The following is a 19458-nucleotide window of genomic DNA, read 5'->3' as shown; positions in this document are numbered from 1 at the left end:
CGCAGTCCTGCCTGGGGCTGTATGTACGCTCAACTAAGATCAGCTTCTGCCTTTTATATGCCAACATGTAAGACTTATTTAGACCAGGGAGAACTGATGCAAAATCAGTCTGAATCAGTTCTCTTACATGATGAAAGATTATGAATATAAGCCTTGGTTATTTGTGTAAAATCTCCCAGAAGAGATTACATGGATGAAGGGGGAACATACCCCAGAGTAGTACATCATATTTTGAGACCATTTGTGCATATACATCCTAGATATTCTTTTCACCCTCTGTTCTCAGAGCTATTTGAAATTCTTTTATTTTGGTCTAGGTTCCCAAGTAAGTTTCACCATTAACATTTTGATACTATTTGTCTTTTCAGAAAATATTGGAAGCTACGGAGACCTTGAAATACGTGGAATAAGTGACGGGTGACAACAACACGACGAAAGTACTCAAGGTGTACACATGCTGTAAACTGTCTAGTATTATATTTAACTGACTTTGACTTTAAATATGCACTCCTTGCCAAGTTATCCACAAAATGGCTTATTGATGCTGTACACTTATGAATAAGACAGGGTTTTAAGACATTATTGCAGTTGCACGCATTGTTTTATTATTTCTCTCTGTCAATAAAACGGTTACCGGTATAATGAGAGACAAGTAAAAATGGGAATCCAATTGGTGCATGTATGATGGGGTCAAATAACTAGGTTGATTTGGTTGTCAAAGTACTTTGTTATTTTTATTCATGATTGTCTGAAGCTGTAAAAAAAAATGTTGTAAAGAGGTGATTAGAAGAAATATATCAGACATTGGGCCTAAAAACAAGCAAAGGATATAATGTAATTTTTTTCTTTTTTTGAGGAATTGAAATGTTCGTTTTAATTCACTCCATGTTCTACCAAAGACAGAGCAGTGCCTTTAAACATCACTGTATTACGTTTATCTGTTATGGCTTTTGTTTACAGATGTCAGGCCACTTGACCCTGTACTGTACTTGAATTAAGCATATTCAATATTGTCTGCCTAAAAAAATAAACATTTTAAATATTCAGATAACATGCTTCTCCATCCTTTCCACATCCTGAAGGCGCTTGAGATGTTTGTGTTTAGGACATTTGTCATTTATCAGCCTTAAACTCAGAAGCTGCATTACCAGAAACACTGAAATATTGTGAGAACACCCAAATAAACGGTTTCTGGTCTCTTCAGACTTTAAAATATCAGCGATTCAGTAACCATGTTTTCATGCACGTCATTTTGTGATTGAGGTCCATATTCTGGTTAAGCAGAAGGCCGTTCAGAAAAAAGGTTTATGTTTAACAGTTGTTGCAGTATGTATATATATATATACACAAGTCAGATATTCAGAATAAATTAAAACATGCTAGTTTTCTTTTCTTGCCATTTACCTGCTATTGAAACTCACTTTTGCATTACACAGCATTTTCACTTTTAGTTTCCATTCATGTCCTTGAAAATAGCACACAAAAGCATAACACGTAAGGCAAGAAAACCCTTTCCTGTCTGCATACTGATTTATGTTAATTTCTGTTGTTTAATCAAAAGTGTTTATTCCAAAATTTTACTTTTTACCAAAATAACTAATTATTATTATTTTTTTTTCTATTGAGCAACTTTTTTGTTTCTCACAGAGAACTTTACAGTTATAGTTGTGACCAGGTATACAAAAAAAAAAGAAAAAAAAAGTTTGTTTCATTGTCCATGGGCTCACTTAAAGGGATAGTTCACCCAAAAATTCTGTCATTAATTAATTACCCTCATGTCGTTCCAAACAAGTAAGACTTTTGTTCATCTTCAAAACACAAATTAAGATATTTTTGATGGAATCTGAGAGCTCTCTGACCCTCCCATAGACAGCAATGATATTACCACGATCAACGCACAGAAACGTAGCAAGGACATCGGTAAAATAGTCCATGTGACATCAGAGGTTCAACCGTAATTTTACGAAGCTACGAGAATACTTTGCACGCGCACAAAGGTGGTCTATTGAACGTAAACAGTGCTGATGCTACGATGCTAACAATGCTACGAAGATGTTAACTCAGGGAGAAGAATTGCTTAATAAATTATGCTATTATTGTTTTCTTTGCGCACAAAAAGTATTCTCGTAGCTTCGTAAAATTACGGTTGAACCCCTGATGTCACATGGACTACTTTACCAATGTCCTTTATACGTTTCTGTGCGTTGATCGTGGTAATATCATTGCTGTCTATGGGAGGGTCAGAGAGCTCTCAGATTCCATCAAAAATAACTTAATTTGTGTTCCGAAGATAACGGAGGTCTTACGGGTTTGAAACGACATGAGGGGCCGTAATTAATGACAGAGTTTTCATTTTTGGGTGAACTATCCCTTTAAGTGAGAAACATTTCTGATTAAATAGGATTATGCTGCGTTCAAGTCCTCCTGGGACGTTCGTACTTACAAGTTGACAAGTCGTAATTACGACGTCAGGTGCGTTCAAGTCAGTTTAGTCGGCACAAGATGGCGGTGTACCTTCTTTTAATAAATTACAAGAAAATACAACACTTGGATTTCAGCTGCGTAACAAGAACATGACCAATTTAAGTTTATAGGACAACTAACAATTTAAACAAAAATTTACCGTCAACTACAGACGTTGCATCCATCGATTCCGCCATGTTCTCATTGACACGCCTCCAACTCGGAAACTCGGGGCTTAAAGAAAATTTTGAGTTTCCCTGCTCGTAATGACGACTTTGTGGTGGCGTTCATGTGCGTTCAACTCGTAAATACGATCTATCCGACATGACTTGAACACACCATGAGACCCAATTGAATGCATATAAACAGTAATTTATCATCTTGTCTTGATATAGAGACTATTTCAAGTTGTTTTTAAAAAGGTTTTAGGAGCCAAACAAACAACTCCCTGTGTCTTCACACTTGATGTTTCCTGAAGCTGAGGACTGAGGGCAGAGTGACTAGCCAGCTTACAACTCATTCTAATTAAGGAACAGCTTGTCACATTTTCTGACAGTGAAGCAGTCTCAGCAGTTTCCACTGACCAAGCATGACACGGACAATATGCAGAACGTGTCTGTGTGCTCGCAAGGTGCTCTACTGACAACACACATAGTGTGTTTGACCATTAAGCTGAGGCTGGACATGTACTTGGATAAGAAGCGTGCACTTGAGACAGCCCTGAAAAGCTCTTGGTTAATGGAGACACCTTGGCAGCAAAAGCGGGCAGTAAATTAGGAGCAAATACCTTTCAGCAGCAGGGGCTTGTGGGCAGCGGTACTCTGTCAAGTTTAACTTCTTTCCACATTGTGTCCAGTGAAACTCTGAACCAAGATGTCTTCTATTATACAGAAAGCGCACAGATGAATAACTTTGATGTGAAATAATATCATTTTACTTCCATTATGTATTTTGGAGTAAAACAAGCTATTCAATAAGGAAAAAAGTATGGCTCCAACACAAAAAAGGACAAAGGAAGTCCAGGTTTAAAGACAACATATTTCACATTTAATTCTGGACATCACCATAGCTATATGTAACTTTTAAAGACAAGTTTCAGCAACAGAACATTTATTCATTTTGCTTTTTCAAAGTTGTTTTTCTCTTTTTTTACTTTTCTTTTTTTTTCTTCTTTTAACGTCAGTACATGGTTTGGTCCTGTAACATATTGTGGTGGTTCTTTTCATCTGAATGAACGTGGATCAATAATGTTAAACGCACAACACATGCACATGTCATTTAGCTGTTTACATTAGGGTAGGACAAAGTCAGAGACTGACATTATGCATATAGCACTGTTTTCTTTTCAACCTCCCTTGCTCTGTTTTTGACACTCATATCTAATACGGCTATATTACAGCTATGAACAAGAAGTCCAATACTGCATTTCTAAGTGTAGAGCACCATATTTACACCAATATTTACAGAGTTTATTTTTAAAAACAAAAAGACAAAACAAACAAATATTTAAGATAATTTGGGGCAAGTGAGCCATTTGAAGGATGTACAGGTTTGAAATATAAAAACAAAACAAAATTATATTTACACATAGCTGCAACTTATAGCTTAGCTTATTGCAAATGCCCTTTAAATCTCGCAACCGATTCTTTCACACTCAGTCCCGTAGAGCTTTGACTTAATTCTATACCAGTCGATGGTCACCCAATGGCCAACTCTTGAAGCCATATTTCCTGAAAGAGTGGCCATCCACTGAATAGAAGACATATCATGCATTTATTTATCTGTTATCAGGTGGCCAGGTGACGAAAAAGCCCCATTTTATCCCAACTATAAGCCAATTCAAGGCTCACATCCAAAACAGCATTTTAAAACAGCAGTTCTTTCAAAAAATAAACTTTTAAAAAAATATATGTACATACTTATAAACATCCCCTAAGGCCAGTCGATTCTGAGACTGGTATATACAGTAACTCAAAGCTGAAAGGTACAAGAACAACAGGGGTGAGATAGAGATTATGGGCAGGAACCGAAAATTATTTATTAAGCCAAAGAGGAGTTCTTAATGATAAAATAATTTCTCTATTCAAATTTTGTTTTAATAATGACATTGAGAAAGAGGGGTACTGACTCGATGGTATTCTGTACTACACAAACTGAATACTGTCGCTGTGCGGGTTTGATTTTGCTCTGGCAGAAACAGCATTGTAAAGGCTAATTACCCCCGCTGTTATTTGTATGGTGTTTAAAGTATTCTAATTATAGACTACTTATAGTTATACCATAGTGCAATTCTAATTTTATAATTTGATCAAAACTAGGATGAACATTTATGTGTGGGTGTATCCACAGTGCTGTCTGGGTTGCACATTTGGCAAAACATTATTACTTAAGAGGGCATTTCACAGATGGAATTACAAAATTTGACAGCTTTAACGTATAAATTGCACTTAAATCCCAAATGTTTCCTGAAATATACAAAAAAAAAAGTGATTTGGTGTGATGTGAATCATGAACATGGTGAATGTGTTTTCATGTTATTCAAATAAAACAATTGAAAAAAATCTGGCTTATCTGTAGCCTCCTTTTGGAAATTATCCATTAAAAATATCCCTTGTTATTGCAACTGATTGTCATTAACCTCAAAAGTTTATCTATACTAAACATTTCTAAATGGTGACAAGGAAACATTCAATAGCACTTAAAAAAGGTGAAAGAGTGTGCAAAATGGTCATTCAGTTTAAGACTCATCAGACAGCACTATGAATTAAAAAAGGGTTTGTTCTTTACTCTCACTATTGCTTTTACTGTATTACCATCTCATTACAATCATATTGGGGCTAAAATTGACAAAACCAGTTGTGGTTGAGTTTCTTTAAGTGCTTATTTTATGAATTACCATGTTCTGTTCTGTTCTATCATACTCTTGGTCTTAATTTAAATCTCATTTTATTAAAGGTCATTTATTTATACATACAGTTTCCACAACTCTTGACTGATTGGGTTGTGTTGGAACCATGGAATTCATATTAAGAGCATTTCATTTCAAGGGCTAAAAAACAAAATGAACAGGACTTGGAAAACAAATATTAAAGTCTAATTGGGCAAAACAAATAAAGACACAAAACAGACACAGAACAGGATAGCAGCGTGCACTTCATTAAAAATTAATGGGTCCAAGAGAAGAACTTAATAAATAAGTTGTGAGAATGTTTAAGACGACATAGAAGGCAGGTTTAAAGGTCAAGTTGGGATCAAGAGAGGTCATATACAGCTACTGGTGGAGAACTCATTTCATCATATGCTACAAATGTGGCAATTGGAACAATCCACTCTGAGAGCCAGCCGTGTGCCGTGCCATTATATGACCTGACAGCAGCTGGCCTGGGCTGAGGCACAGAGTAGCCCATCCCTGGGGCTTCGCTGGATATTCACGGAGATGGTCTTTTCACACAGAGGTAGCTGGAGAACATTATTTTTCAAGTTCAGGTTGTTCTCCTTGACCAGGCCAAGTTCATTTAACATGACTGCCGTTTGGTCTTGATAATGCTCCATCGCCCCAACGCCACCATTCAAGGCAGGGTTGATCACTTTGTCTAGACTGTTGTTGGAGCCAATGCACATCTTCCAGGAGGACTTCTCCTGGACTTTAACGCTGGACAGGCTCTGGGGATCTAGGATAAACCGTCCACCACCACCACCTCCAGAGCTGCGATGCTGAAACTGGGAACTCAAGCATAGACTCATGAGTTTCAGACTCTCTACCAGTTCCCCAGCACTCCGAGCTGCACTACGTGTCGAGCCAGATGAAGCATTGTTGTTGCTGCAACGGGAACAGCTGGAAGGGCCTCCCTGTCCTTTTGTATTCCCACCACCTCCACTGCCCCCTCCTGTACTACCACCATTCCCTCCTCCTGGAGGGCTGCCCTTGTCTGGTCCTGAGTTGCCTTCCCCAGGTGGTTTGCTCTGCCCTCCGCTACTACCACCCCCATTGCCCCCAGAGTTTCCAGGTGGACCCTCACTACTGTCCCTGCGGTTCCAGCTGTAGGTGAACCCTGTGTCTTTGTCTAGTCGTCTGCGATGGCTCTCCGAATCATCATCGCTGGTCTCAGAGCTAGAGCAGCTTGAACCGCGGCCCTGACTTTTGCGCCGGTGGTAGCGCTTCTGAGCCGTACCAGGAGATGCCATGTTCATCTTCAACCGGCTGAGCTTGGGTGGAAGACTCTCATCCATGTCAAAGTCATCATCTGATTCGCCTTCCTCCTCAAAGATCTGATTGAGCACTGGGGCGCTTTTTCGAGACGTAAGCCGGTTGGTGATGGACAGCGGTTTGCGGCGTAGGACCACCTGAGTGGGCAATGGTGAAGGCTCCTGTTCTTCTTCCTCCTCCTCATCTTCTTCCACCCGAAAGAGGCAGGTTCGTTGCTTGGCTGAAGCGGATGCAAGGGGAGCCATGACCCCTGGTTTAAGAGGGTTTGGGGGCAGAGCAGCAGGTGCAGCAGAGCTGCTGGAGGCTTCGCTAATCTCCTCTCTACGGCTCACTTCCAGAAGCCCTTTACTGCGGTGACCGTTTAGCAGATTCTCTGTACTGCGAGCAGGAGACTGTGGACCCCCAGCATGAGAGATGGACGAAGAGGCTAAGCTGTCCTCAATGTCCTGATGCATGTCGATTTTGGTTGGCCATGACTGCCTGCAAAAAAAAGGGACATATTCCTTGATATAAATAACCTTGCCTTAAAAAGAGTACAATCCCCCAAAGTCAAAAACAACATAAGGTGGTAACTTAAGCAGGATGCTATTCAGTAAAGGTGGACATTGCCAAAAACAACTTTTAAAGACAGAAGCTCTGGAGACTGCCTTAGGAAAACAACCTAAATGTTAATGACAGTCCTTGACAAAAGCCAGACTTCCTTCTTGTGCCAAGCACTCAAGCAAGGAACATGGCGATTTACAAGATAACTCTAAATTCTTACTGTAACTTGCTCTTATTGTCTTTTCTTATGTTCTTACCTTCCTGCTGGAGTATTATTTACACAGAATAGTATGTGCACTTTCAGGCAAGTTGCTATGGAAAGATATACTCTGTTAAGGCTTTTGAAACAAAGTAAATCAGTGAAACATAGTTCCAGCACGTCCTCTCTGGTTGCCATAACCACATTAACACTATAAACATTATGCTGGTATGAAGACAAGCCAAACAATGCAAACAAATGGAGCAAATGCCTTGTGAGGATTAACAAATGCTTAATCACACTTCTGCTCAGAAAGAACTGTAAAGAAAATCTGTTAACAAGGATACAGGGCAAAACTTGTGACAACCTTGGTAAAATGTTGCCTACAAAGTCAGTTTTTGCATAGCTCGAGTAACCGTTTCTAGGATATAATGAAGTGGACTTCAAAATCTGACCTAGTTTTCAGGCCTGATGAGAATGGATTGTAAACATTCTCATATCTGTTCATCATTAAAAAAAGAATTACAGAATTACTGCAATGGCCTAATAAGGTTGTTGCAAATGCTGCTGTCAGTCTACGCATGTGGAAAATTCTGCATAATATCAAGAGTCAACCTCATACGTCAAAATAACATTCTAGTCAGAATTTATACACTACTGCTATATTCTCCACTAGGATCAGGAATTACAATTCTGAGTACATACAGCATATAAACTCTCTCTGTCTATGAAGGGCACACTGATTAACGAGAACACTGCAATCGTGATCTGGCTTACCTGTAAAAGTGTCGGTGTGCTTTTCCATTCGGTGTATATATGTTGATTCCCACAATAAAAAAAGCATTTGTCACCCTCTCATGATCCCTGCTGCATCTTGAGGACTCTTTCCCTCCCAACATCTTCCTCTCCTACTTCTCTTTCCCACCACATCCTCTCATTTTTTCCCCATTGCCTGCTCCTTTCAAAAAGCATCCGCAGCCTCACTGCTTTTCTAGGTCAGTCCAAATCAATTACAGCCTCATCTTTTAAACACATTTGTCACCCGGTGCGGTGCTCAGAGGATGTGCTGGCTGTCCACACACAGCATGGAGAACAGACAGGGATTCTGACATCCAGCAGAGCTGACCTCTCACAACCTCTTATAGTGAATCCTGCCCCTTACTGCACACAGACACCTTCTGAGAGACAACAAACCTGCAGTTAGCCTGCCTATGTACACCATGGCATGGCAGACTAATTTGAAACCATTTGTTTTTTAGATAATTACAACAAAAAATAAGAGCAATGCTATCAAACATACTAAGGCAGGAGCCAAGTACAAATTGGAGAGGAATGTTAATCACATGGTTTCTCCACTGGTTGACTTTGGTACCTGTTCAAGTTTGTTACTAGATGGCATGAATGTACAAATCTTCAAGTAATTGGGTTTTTAATTCCATTTGTTTTGTTATTATGTCTGTGTAGTGATATCGCCTGCAGTAAGAAATTCCTAAAATTTCCCTAGCATGAAAACCTCGGGGATCCACTGTCTGACCTTTCTAGAAACATAAATCCAACTAAAAAGAAAAGGGAACTAAAGACATTCCACAGGGTGACCATGGGATTCTGCAATAAAGGAAGTCACACTCCTTTCCTCCCCCAATCTATTTTAATTCTTGCTCTCTTGTTATCATGTGGCACATGGCAAAACCAATTGGTTGTAATTGGGAATGGGTACATATCACAAAAACGTTTCAAATACCTTCAACGTTGAGTTTTTCATGTTGCACCAAAACCCGGTGTACTTTTAATAAAACATACATAACTAAAAGTAGCATTCTCTTGACAAAACAAACACGAATAACTAAATGACAGACAGCTAAGATAGAGTAACTCCCATGAGGTACCTGAAGTGGGCCTTGATGTTGCTGGGGCTGGAAGAACGAGGTTGCACCTCTTTCTCCTGCTTTTCCCTCAGGATCCGTTCAGCCAACAAGAAGTAAGTAGCAGTGATGTGGTTGTACTTGTTTGTCTCCAGGGCTCTGGAGGAAGAGCAAAGAGAATGGACAAGTCAGGAGGAGACACAGACAGTGTTTGAGAGAGAAACACCCATTTAGACAAAGCAATTTGACATGTCAATAACTAGTAAAACTCCAGGGCTCTAACAACTAGAGACCCAAGTGGCTTCTATCAGTTCAAAAGGTCTTGTATAGTGCCCCAAATTTTGAACACCTGAGACTAATGAACTATGAAGAATCCCAGATAACACAATCTCCAAATACAAATGGGACATTCTGCATCCAACTTTTCAAGCTGGTGAGTCTGGGCATGTTAGCGATGATTACACTGCTTCTTCTGGGATTACATACCAACAATTGAACAAATGAGTTCAAATCATGTAGCGACAATCTTTTGGCGAGGCTTGAATCCACGTCATGGCCTGTGTTCATGGCTCAGTTCAGCTCTTATTTTTAAAGGCGCTGAGCAAATATAAATAGCAAAACATCGGTTGTGATCTTCAGGTGAACTTATTTTTTGTGTGTGTGTGTGAAACAAGAATATTATAGAAAAGGAAAAATGACTTGTACATGGGATTTTAATGCAATTATTCAATACACTTCTTTAAAACATATTGAGGGTTCCTTTAAGACGGACTGACTACAGTTTCTCATAGTGGGGTTCCCCAGCTGCTGCGGAGTGGGATCAAAGACAAAGAAAAGACTGATAGGTGCTTTGAACCGTCACCCAGCATGCATCTTTCTACAAGACTGTACAGCGGGAGTCTTCTGCACTATGTTCGTTTCATGCTCCACTGACAGTGAAATTAACTTATTTTTTAACACTTGTAAAAAATGGTACCCTACTACTAATAAAACCATGCTGTCTTACAACAGCCTAGATGGACACAACAGTATACACTCTTTAAAATAAAGGTGCTTCACGATGCCATAGATGAACCTTTTTGACTAAATGGTACCATAAAGAACCTTTACCATCTGAAGAACCTTTCTGTTTCACAAAAGTTCGCTGTGGCGAAAGAAGGTTCTTCAGATTATAAAAAGGTAAGAAAGAGATGGTTCTTTAAAGAACCTTTGACTGAATGGTTCTTTGTGGAACCAAAATTGGTTCTTCTATGGCATCGCTCTGAAGAACCTTTTAAGCACCTTTATTTTTAAGAGTGTAAAACATGGCTATTCATTTTCAGATTTCATAAAGATTGCAATTAACATTGTCAACTTTAGTGGTGTATAGAAATACATTTTTTAATGAAACGGAAATTGAAAAGTTTTCAATTAGCCGAAAACTGAAACTGAAATTAACATGAACATGTTGTGTTTTCAGGTGATAAATTACACCAGCCATAGTGAAGTTCTTCAGCAATGAACCACCTATCAATATTTCAGCCCAAAAATGCTTAGGCCTACATATTGCTACTACAGTATCATTTTTGGTCACAGTAAATTAAATCCACATAGCTGATATGTTAACCTGTTGTAGCTTATCCAGGCTGTTTGTATGAAACTTATGCTGACATAGTCACAACGCACCATCAGGGATACACTATTAAAAAGTCACTGTTTTGGTTAATGATTTCTGCCCTCTAAAACTACTGCAGTTGCCGAAATTTTGGTGCATCACTAACTGACTGTGTAGGCTTGATATGATAATGATAATAATAATATAATGATAATATTGATAATATCATTATTAAGCTCTAACGTTTCATTGGATTTAAAGATAATTTAAGTAATTGCTTAATTCAATATCGAAAGATACACTTCAAACGGCTCATTAAGTAGTTATGAGCTAGTCAAATAGTTATGAACAAGATTATGGTAAGATTCTTTTCAAACTCTTGCTCCACCATTACAGTAGTTGACCTGAAAAGAACTATATTATAGTGCTCTTTGTGGCAACACTAAAATGATAAGAATTCATGACAACTTGCGCAGTGTTGCGCAATGAATTGCATTTGGACCTATTTCAGAATGCAAAAAGTTTTGAAATCAAGCTTGTGTAGCTAGAAGCTTTAGAGTTCTTGTATTGCGTAGAGTGCTTTTTGGGCCCAAGAAGTTATCTGAGATGTATTACTTGACAGAAACTGGATTGAACACTCTTTATGTCTAAAGCTACCTATCCCCTGTCCAGCTGACTCGTCTTCAAGTGAAGAGCTTTGACACACTTTACACCAACATCTTAAAGCTGATTACACAAACCTGGAGGCCCTTTCTAAAGTAGTCTTTCATTTCAAGACAGTCCTGCTTAAGGGAAATCAAAGAATGACAGAGAGGTATTTCTTTTGTGGAAAATGCTGTACATTAGCCTGAGGATATCCCAGCTTCTTAACATTTGTATCACAAGCCTACAACAAGCCTTACTCGATGATGGCTTCTCTGTCTGCAATGTCTCCCAGCACCATGCGTTGGATGATGCTGTTGTGTTCCTCTTCTGACAGATTCTTGTGAGACACCAGTGGGGTGTTGTATTTGGTGGCTGGAGATGGGTCCACTCCTTGCAGCCACGCGTGGCTCTCGATCTCCTCCAGCGACGCTCGCCTCTTCGGATCCCTTTGTAGCATTCGGTTTATCAGGCTGTGAAGAACAGGAAGAGAAGATCAGTTAGTTAGTTCAGGGCCTGTCCAATATGTATCTGGGGATAAATGTGCAATGATATTCAGATCATTAAGTTCTCATGTTTCATTGGTCAAAATTCTAATTCACTTATCGCTTAGCTAGACGCCGGTTATTCACATTAAAAGCAAACAGGGAGCGCAATGTGCTTGAGATGTAGCTGCCACAGAGGGCCTTTCTATCATTAGCCGAAGAGAAGCCAATAACACTTGTATTAGCTGACTGAAAATGACTTGAGTTGCTGTTGCTGTGAGCAGCCGCTGAGGCAAAATTCGACAGGGGCGCATCAGCATTCAGCACACGTACGTGGCAAAATTACAGCCCAACCACCATGAAAGAGCCGAGGAGATTCAGCAGGCTTACAGCAGCAGAAGCAGCCCAATCTGCTCTAGTCATTATCTGCACGCAAGAAATTTGTTAAGGCAGAGAGAGAATAAATAGATATGAGAACTGGTGAGAGAATCTGCCTGTTTGTCTCCCCTTGAATATGCTGCCGGGCACTTATCAACAGACATTACATCTGAAATTTCCATTACAGTGCCAAAAATGGGATGTGGAACAACGAGACGCTTTTAGAACAGAACCGAAGTGATTAAAGCCACAATTTCTCCCTGTCACAATATGATTGGGGACAAGACTGCAAGTTGTCAGGACGACATTTCCTCTCCAGGGTCTTAAAAATAACTAGTCATTGGGCATTCTGGCAACAACAGCTGTCATTAGGGTAACGTAAAAAGTGTGTAATTATCAAAGGCTGTGGGACAAAGTAATGGGGTCCAGATGTAACCTTTCAATGTCAACATTAAAAAGCCCAAAAGAACAAACTACAGTATGCACTGCATGTGACATCTCAAAGGTTCGGATTAAATGTCCCGGTATTCCAGTCATATGCAGTTCTTTGTCATGTAGATATTCCTTGCAGTTTAGTGTAAGATGTTAATTCACTATCCGCTTTGAATGCAAAGTAATTTGAAGGATTTGTCAGACTGATTCAAACTTGTAAACCATCTTTTTAAACAAATCATCAACTTTGTCATATCGGATGAATCGGATGACACTGGTCATGTTGCATTTTTCTGATTTATTACAAAGAACTGGGTCATAAGACTTTTTTGTTTGTGAATCAGTATACACTGGTCATGAGATAGGTTTTTGATTTACTAAAAATAACCATCTCATAAGAGTCATTTCTTCATGAATTTGACTACCCTGGTCAATTTGTATGTTGTTTTTGCACACAGCTCGTCAGGACAACTCTGATATCTCAAAGGTTCGGATTAAATGATGTCTCAGTATTCCTGTGATCAAGAAAAGGATGCTTGAGTTTATTAATATGCTATTGGAACATTTAAAGGTACAGTGCATATTTTCTTTTTCACTTTGATATCCCTTGCAGTTTATTGTAAGATGTTAGCTGCTTGGAATAGTTGGGGTTAGAGAAGGCTTTGTCTGATTCAAACTTGTAACCTATCTTTTTTTAACAAATCGTTAAAATAACTAGCTCTTGAGAATCATTTGTTTGTGAATCAGATGACACTGGTCACATTGTATATTTTAGATTTATTAAAGGGGTCCTATTATGCTTTTTCACTTTTTCAAATTTAGTTAGTCGTAATGTTGCTGTTTGAGCATAAAAAATACAAATGACTGGAGGTCACCAGGTAATACTAATCCCGTGCGAAGATGAACTTAGAGTGGTTACAATCATCCGGGTTTAAATCGCGCTGCAATATTACACTGATGCTCACAGCAGGCGGCTATGGTAAGGGGCATGACATTTCCCAACCAGGCGCCGAGTGCTGCCAATCACAGCACACACACTGGCCCAGCTAACCAATCACAGCACATTTCGTATTTCAGAAGGCGGGCCTTCATTTGATACAAGAACTATTCGAGCCGTTCATGCCAGACTGGGGAGAGAGGTGTAATAATATAAAATATGTTAAAAATAATGTGTTTTTCGAACAACCTAGTATGAGAGCCTGTTCTAGTACACTCCCAAAACAAAATCAAGACTTTGTAAAAGAGCATAATAGGACCCCTTTAAAAAGAACTGGGTCATTGGGAACTGGGAGTTGTTTGTTTGTGAATCAGGATACACTGGTCATGAGGTCTGTTTTTGATTCACTAAAAAGAACCATCATTTCGTCATGCATTTGACTACACTGGTCAATTTGTATGTTGTTTTTGCACACAGCATCACTGCTGAAAAGTGATGCAAGAAGCACTGTTGTCCAATGCCAATCTGCAATTCCTGTTAAGTTTTCCACTCACATTCCTGGTTCCTTATGGCAAAGGAGGAAGTAATCTACCTCCTCCAAACAGAATCTGTCACTAGAAAAAAAACCACCACTTAGATTCATAGCCAACTATTTACTTTCAGCCTGTCGCCATTTTTAACACGTCGTTTGTCTATGAAATATTCATGCAGTAGAGCTTTCCGTTTCTGCACTCCACAGTGGAAAACAGCTTCTGCTGCTGGAAGAAAAGGCTTCAGGGCTTTATCTAAAACAGTTATATTCCTTCTCTGTGAGGATTTACGCTCTTGCCGCAATCTGGAAATGACAATTACATCTAGTTGCTAACCTCTCTGAGAAGGTCATTTAACTTTTACTTAAATGTTCTTATCAGCTGAAAACAAAGTCGAAATTCCACAAAAGCTAGAGTTTTGAGTAGTTTGCTGTTGATAAGGTGAAGCACTGTCTCTCAGCTCAATAGCTTGAATTTCAAATGCAAATCAAATGTGTGAAAACAGGGGTAGTTGTTTAATGAGAGTGAGAATTTTATGCAAGCAGGCAGTGACTAAATTATTCTGCCTGACATGGTCGCCTTAAAATACCCGGTCTGAAAAGCCCTGAAGATAAAAACCAAATCCAGACAAAAGAGCTTAAAATGGAAATCAGAGACTCTGATTGACAAGCTGCAAGTTAAAATGATGAGTGAATCAAATCTAATGCGAAAAACACTGAAATATGAAATGATAAAATGCTGTCAACATAGCATGAAAGAAAAAGGCCACTAATTTGCTAATTAAACTAAAACTGAATGCCAAAAAAAGGAGGTTTAGACATTAAAAAAAACAAATCCAACAATTTTATTTCAATCTTCATGAAAAGATTGACCTTTTTGACCCTTAAACTCTAGCACTCTCTATTGTAATTCAATTGTATCTATTTTTTTTTTTTAAAAAGCTCTAACACTTGCACTCTCTACCAAGACTTGTCATAGCACTTGCATATTATTGCTCTTTTGTTGGTTTTGATTGCTTCTATTGTCCTCATTTGTAAGTCGCTAATAAGTGACTAAATGTAAATAAATATTTTTATAGTTTTATTATATATATTATATATGTCAAACAATTGTTTAGGTAGCACCTCAGTGAACTGAACTACTAAGAATGACTGATCAAAAAAAAGTAATAATAATAAAATAAAATAAAATGAATAAATAAATTCAATTCAAGTTTATTTGTACAGCGCTTTTCACGATTCAAATCGTTGCAAAGCAACTTTACAGCAAATTAAGTTTCTACAATATTAGGTGGTAACTTATCAGTGGTGACTGTCAGTTAATGTACATATGGCAGAAATGTCCGGGAAAATCAATTAAAGACAATCAATTAAAGACGTAATCAAACAGACGATGAACACTATTAACAGCAATTATTATGATGCAATCAAACTTATAGCAAATAACATTTTATTTGTAATCTGAAAAAAAAAAAAAAAACACTTTCCATTTGTCGGCAATAGTGGCACATAAATCAAACAACATCTTTAAGCCTTTTAATAATACCAAAGCTTTCATTTAAAGTAAAATTCAGCTAATATGTTGGATTGCGACTTGCTGCAGTGAGTTCAGGTGTGGAAGCTGAAAGCGCTGGACTCATGGACTGACTCTATCTCTCCTTATGATGCCAGACTGCTGTCAGCAACTACTTCCCCTGAGACTCCACACACCGCTCGGATCTCCAGCATGGCAGGGAGCCCCGATAAGACTCCTACTCAATTCTAATAATCACTCTATCGCTGCTGAACGTTCTAAAACACTGCAGCAGACCACTACCTACCACACACACACACACACACAAGCTATTTCAAGGTGGGGACACAAGTGAAGGTTTATACTCTAACATAAAAGTAAATGTCTACTCAGTCCAGGGGAAAAGGATATAGAAAAGAGAAGCATAAATTAACACTTTGACTTCAGCATGGATTTGTCAAGGATTCTTCCCCCGAGCCGAGAAATGGGAACTTTGATTGTTTAGTCTAAATTTATCTCCAGTATCTCTGCTAGCGGAAAGGCCATCGCAGAAACAACCATCTTCCTGAGCTTTCTGAGGATAAAAACAGCAGACATCATCACACAAAGAAAAATCAACAGAAGACACAATATTTAGCGCACAAACGTGGGATGTCAGTTATGCTTTCTTTTCGTCTTGCACCAAGAATGTGGATGACATCCAGAGGAAATTCAACACCCACCTCCTCCTCAAGGAATGTGGTGTAAAAAAGTGACCAAATAATGATGAATTATTCATGTTAATGATTGATTGACATGAAAATGGTGGCAGATGGAAGCATAGCCATGTTGATGAGCCAACCGCTGCTTGTACATGCATTAACCACATGGTGTGCTGCAACGCCTATCAAATTCATCTGTGATTCTGCAGCGATGAGAGAAAGCAACCTGACAGCAGTCACAGGGGTATAGAGAGGGCTAAATCAGACAGCTGGCTCTTTTTGGGGCCAAAATACACCCTGACACCCTGACAGTGCATGCCAGCTTAAACACTGGAAGTTTATGTTGCATGAGCCAAACTAAACACAGAAAAGGGATAATAAAGTCATGGGAAGAATTTGCAGAAGTAGATGTAGAGCAGGGCACACCCTGATGAGAAGAGATATTAAGACAAAATGACAGTGCAACCAGTTTTAGCGCTGAACAATCTTTCCTTGTGTTGACCCACAGGCTAGTTTTTTTCTTTTCTTTCAGTTTTAGTTATTTTGTTGTACATTTTTATAATTATTTTTATATGTCTATATAGTTTTACTAGTTTTAGTTTATTATTTTACTTCAACTTAAAAATTTGAAATTTTGTAAAATAATTTTTTTATTGTGTGTGTGTGTGTGTGTGTGTGTGTGTGTGTGTGTGTGTGTATGTATGTGTGTGTGTGTGTGTGTGTGTGTGTGTGAGTGTTTATGTGTGTGTTGCTTTATTGGCATGACTGTAAAAAAATACAATATTGCCAAACCTTGGAATATATATGGAGAAAATAATAACAATGAAAAGATAAAAATAATAGTTAAATTAATTAACAATAACAATCCTGTGCATTAATGACACCAAACAGAACTACAAATGCAATGACTTATGAAATAGGTTTCCCTCCCAAAACGGTCTACAATCAATTTAAAGTTTTGTTTGTTTGTTTATTTTTAAAGGACAGAAAAAAAGTGTTTTATCATAAAAAAAAATTACATTAAATTAAATAAAAACATACATACATACATTTCTGGTTTAGTCTAGCCATCATCTCCTAAGAACTTAAAGAGCTTAAAAGCTTGCTTAAAAGCATGCTTTAAGTAAAGTAATGGAATGCATCAATATAACACTACTGAAAGGTGAAAGGAATCCTTCTAGAGAAAACCATACTCATCTATATTTTTTTATGGTGTGTGTGTGTGTGTGTGTGTGTGTGTGTGTGTGTGTGTGTGTGTGTGTGTGTGTGTGTGTGTGTGTGTGTGTGTGTGTGTGAGTGTTTATGTGTGTGTTGCTTTATTGGCATGACTGTAAAAAAATACAATATTGCCAAACCTTGGAATATATATGGAGAAAATAATAACAATGAAAAGATAAAAATAATAGTTAAATTAATTAACAATAACAATCCTGTGCATTAATGACACCAAACAGAACTACAAATGCAATGACTTATGAAATAGGTTTCCCTCCCAAAACGGTCTACAATCAATTTAAAGTTTTGTTTGTTTGTTTATTTTTAAAGGACAGAAAAAAAGTGTTTTATCATAAAAAAAAATTACATTAAATTAAATAAAAACATACATACATACATTTCTGGTTTAGTCTAGCCATCATCTCCTAAGAACTTAAAGAGCTTAAAAGCTTGCTTAAAAGCATGCTTTAAGTAAAGTAATGGAATGCATCAATATAACACTACTGAAAGGTGAAAGGAATCCTTCTAGAGAAAACCATACTCATCTATAATATCGTTTTTAGGGCAGACAGTTTGCTGATAAAGCCATATATCACATTTACCACACTACACTGTATCAGACAGTATGTCTGTGCAACAGAGCAGCAGAAGGAGTTTCACCATGATATCAAAATGACCCAGACCAAAAACACAGAGAGAAAAAAAAAATTTATAAATAAAATAAGAAGGGTGAAAGCACAGGACAAAAATAGAAAATAATTGAGGGGGAAAATAAAACAGAACAAACAAAACGACTAATGGAATGCTCTGAATTTGTTCATGCATCACTTGTTCGCATTTGAATGTGCTGAGAGAGCTGCACATTAAAAGATAATCCTCCAAAATTACCATATTTATTAAACTCCCAGAGAATAACAAAAGGAATGAGGACTATGAAATGCAAGAAACGGCAAATTATTAATACACAAAATTAATACATCACGTAAGTTACAATGCAATGAAAAATAAATCAAAACCTAACAAAAATTTTGTCTGTACACAAAGAGAGCTCATAAAATGAGATCCAGAGGCTGTGTTCTGGGTTTTCTAACTGAAAGAGATTCAGCTCAGTGAGCATTTGGAGCCGACTGGACCCCCATAGAAAGTTTAATCACATGCCAACAGCCAATTAGCCCAGTGCTCTCCACATGAAGGTTTCCGCAGCTTACTGCGTTAACCTTATTAACATGTAAAAATGTTGACTAGGGGTCTAAATTGTGTAGTTACCCTTAACGACGTATACATAAACAACTACATTCTATGATTTTACACCATGTCCTAACCTAATGTGACAACACGTAAGTTGTCAGTGAGTTTGTGAGCAAAATGCTGTGCGATGCCACATGAGCAGTCAATATAATAACTTATAATATTTAATATACAATTATGCAAACTGGGATTGTGAACCAATGACATTTCACTGTGATAGTGTAGAAGCCAAATGGCCAATAAAAACCACAGTCGAATCACAGCCAATGAAAATGCTGTATCATACTTTACAAAAATAAATAAATAAATAAATAAATACAAAGTACATAGTCAAATTAATAAACATCAAGGTTATAATATTATATTTAAGATCTGAGGTAAATTGTACATTGTCACTTATGATTTATGACTATTAAAGTTGTGCAAAAAAGATTTTTGCAATTAAATAACTAATGTAAAAAAAAAAAAAAAAAAAAAAGGGAAGACATTCCAATTTTGATTTTCCCAAAA

The 19458-nt window shown here is 37.9% G+C and overlaps 2 protein-coding genes across 3 annotated transcripts in view; one reads left to right on the top strand and one right to left on the bottom strand.

The window, feature by feature from the left end:
- Positions 1 to 838, top strand: part of LOC107723075 (anoctamin-10-like) — a 39174-nt gene extending 38336 nt beyond the window's left edge. For both annotated transcript variants that reach the window (XM_016531579.1, XM_016531578.1), the window contains exon 14: positions 369 to 838. In XM_016531579.1, the coding sequence (XP_016387065.1) occupies positions 369 to 410 (42 nt within the window). In that variant the 3' untranslated portion in view covers positions 411 to 838. The remainder of the gene's footprint in view (positions 1 to 368) is intronic.
- A 2781-nt stretch (positions 839 to 3619) lies between these two features.
- The window catches only part of LOC107723077 (SNF-related serine/threonine-protein kinase-like), a 50591-nt gene continuing 34752 nt past the window's right edge, over positions 3620 to 19458 (bottom strand). Inside the window, exons 3-5 of the mRNA XM_016531582.1 lie at positions 11771 to 11983; positions 9299 to 9433; positions 3620 to 7150 (exon numbers count right to left, since the gene is read on the bottom strand). Of these exons, the coding sequence (XP_016387068.1) occupies positions 5821 to 7150; positions 9299 to 9433; positions 11771 to 11983 (1678 nt within the window). The 3' untranslated portion in view covers positions 3620 to 5820. The remainder of the gene's footprint in view (positions 7151 to 9298; positions 9434 to 11770; positions 11984 to 19458) is intronic.

This window comes from Sinocyclocheilus rhinocerous, unplaced genomic scaffold (genome assembly GCF_001515625.1).
Source record: "Sinocyclocheilus rhinocerous isolate Xijiao unplaced genomic scaffold, SAMN03320098_v1.1 scaffold1686, whole genome shotgun sequence".
Classification (NCBI taxonomy): domain Eukaryota; kingdom Metazoa; phylum Chordata; class Actinopteri; order Cypriniformes; family Cyprinidae; genus Sinocyclocheilus; species Sinocyclocheilus rhinocerous.
Note: the sequence above shows the minus strand (reverse complement) of the source record. Positions and strands in the feature narration are given on the sequence as shown.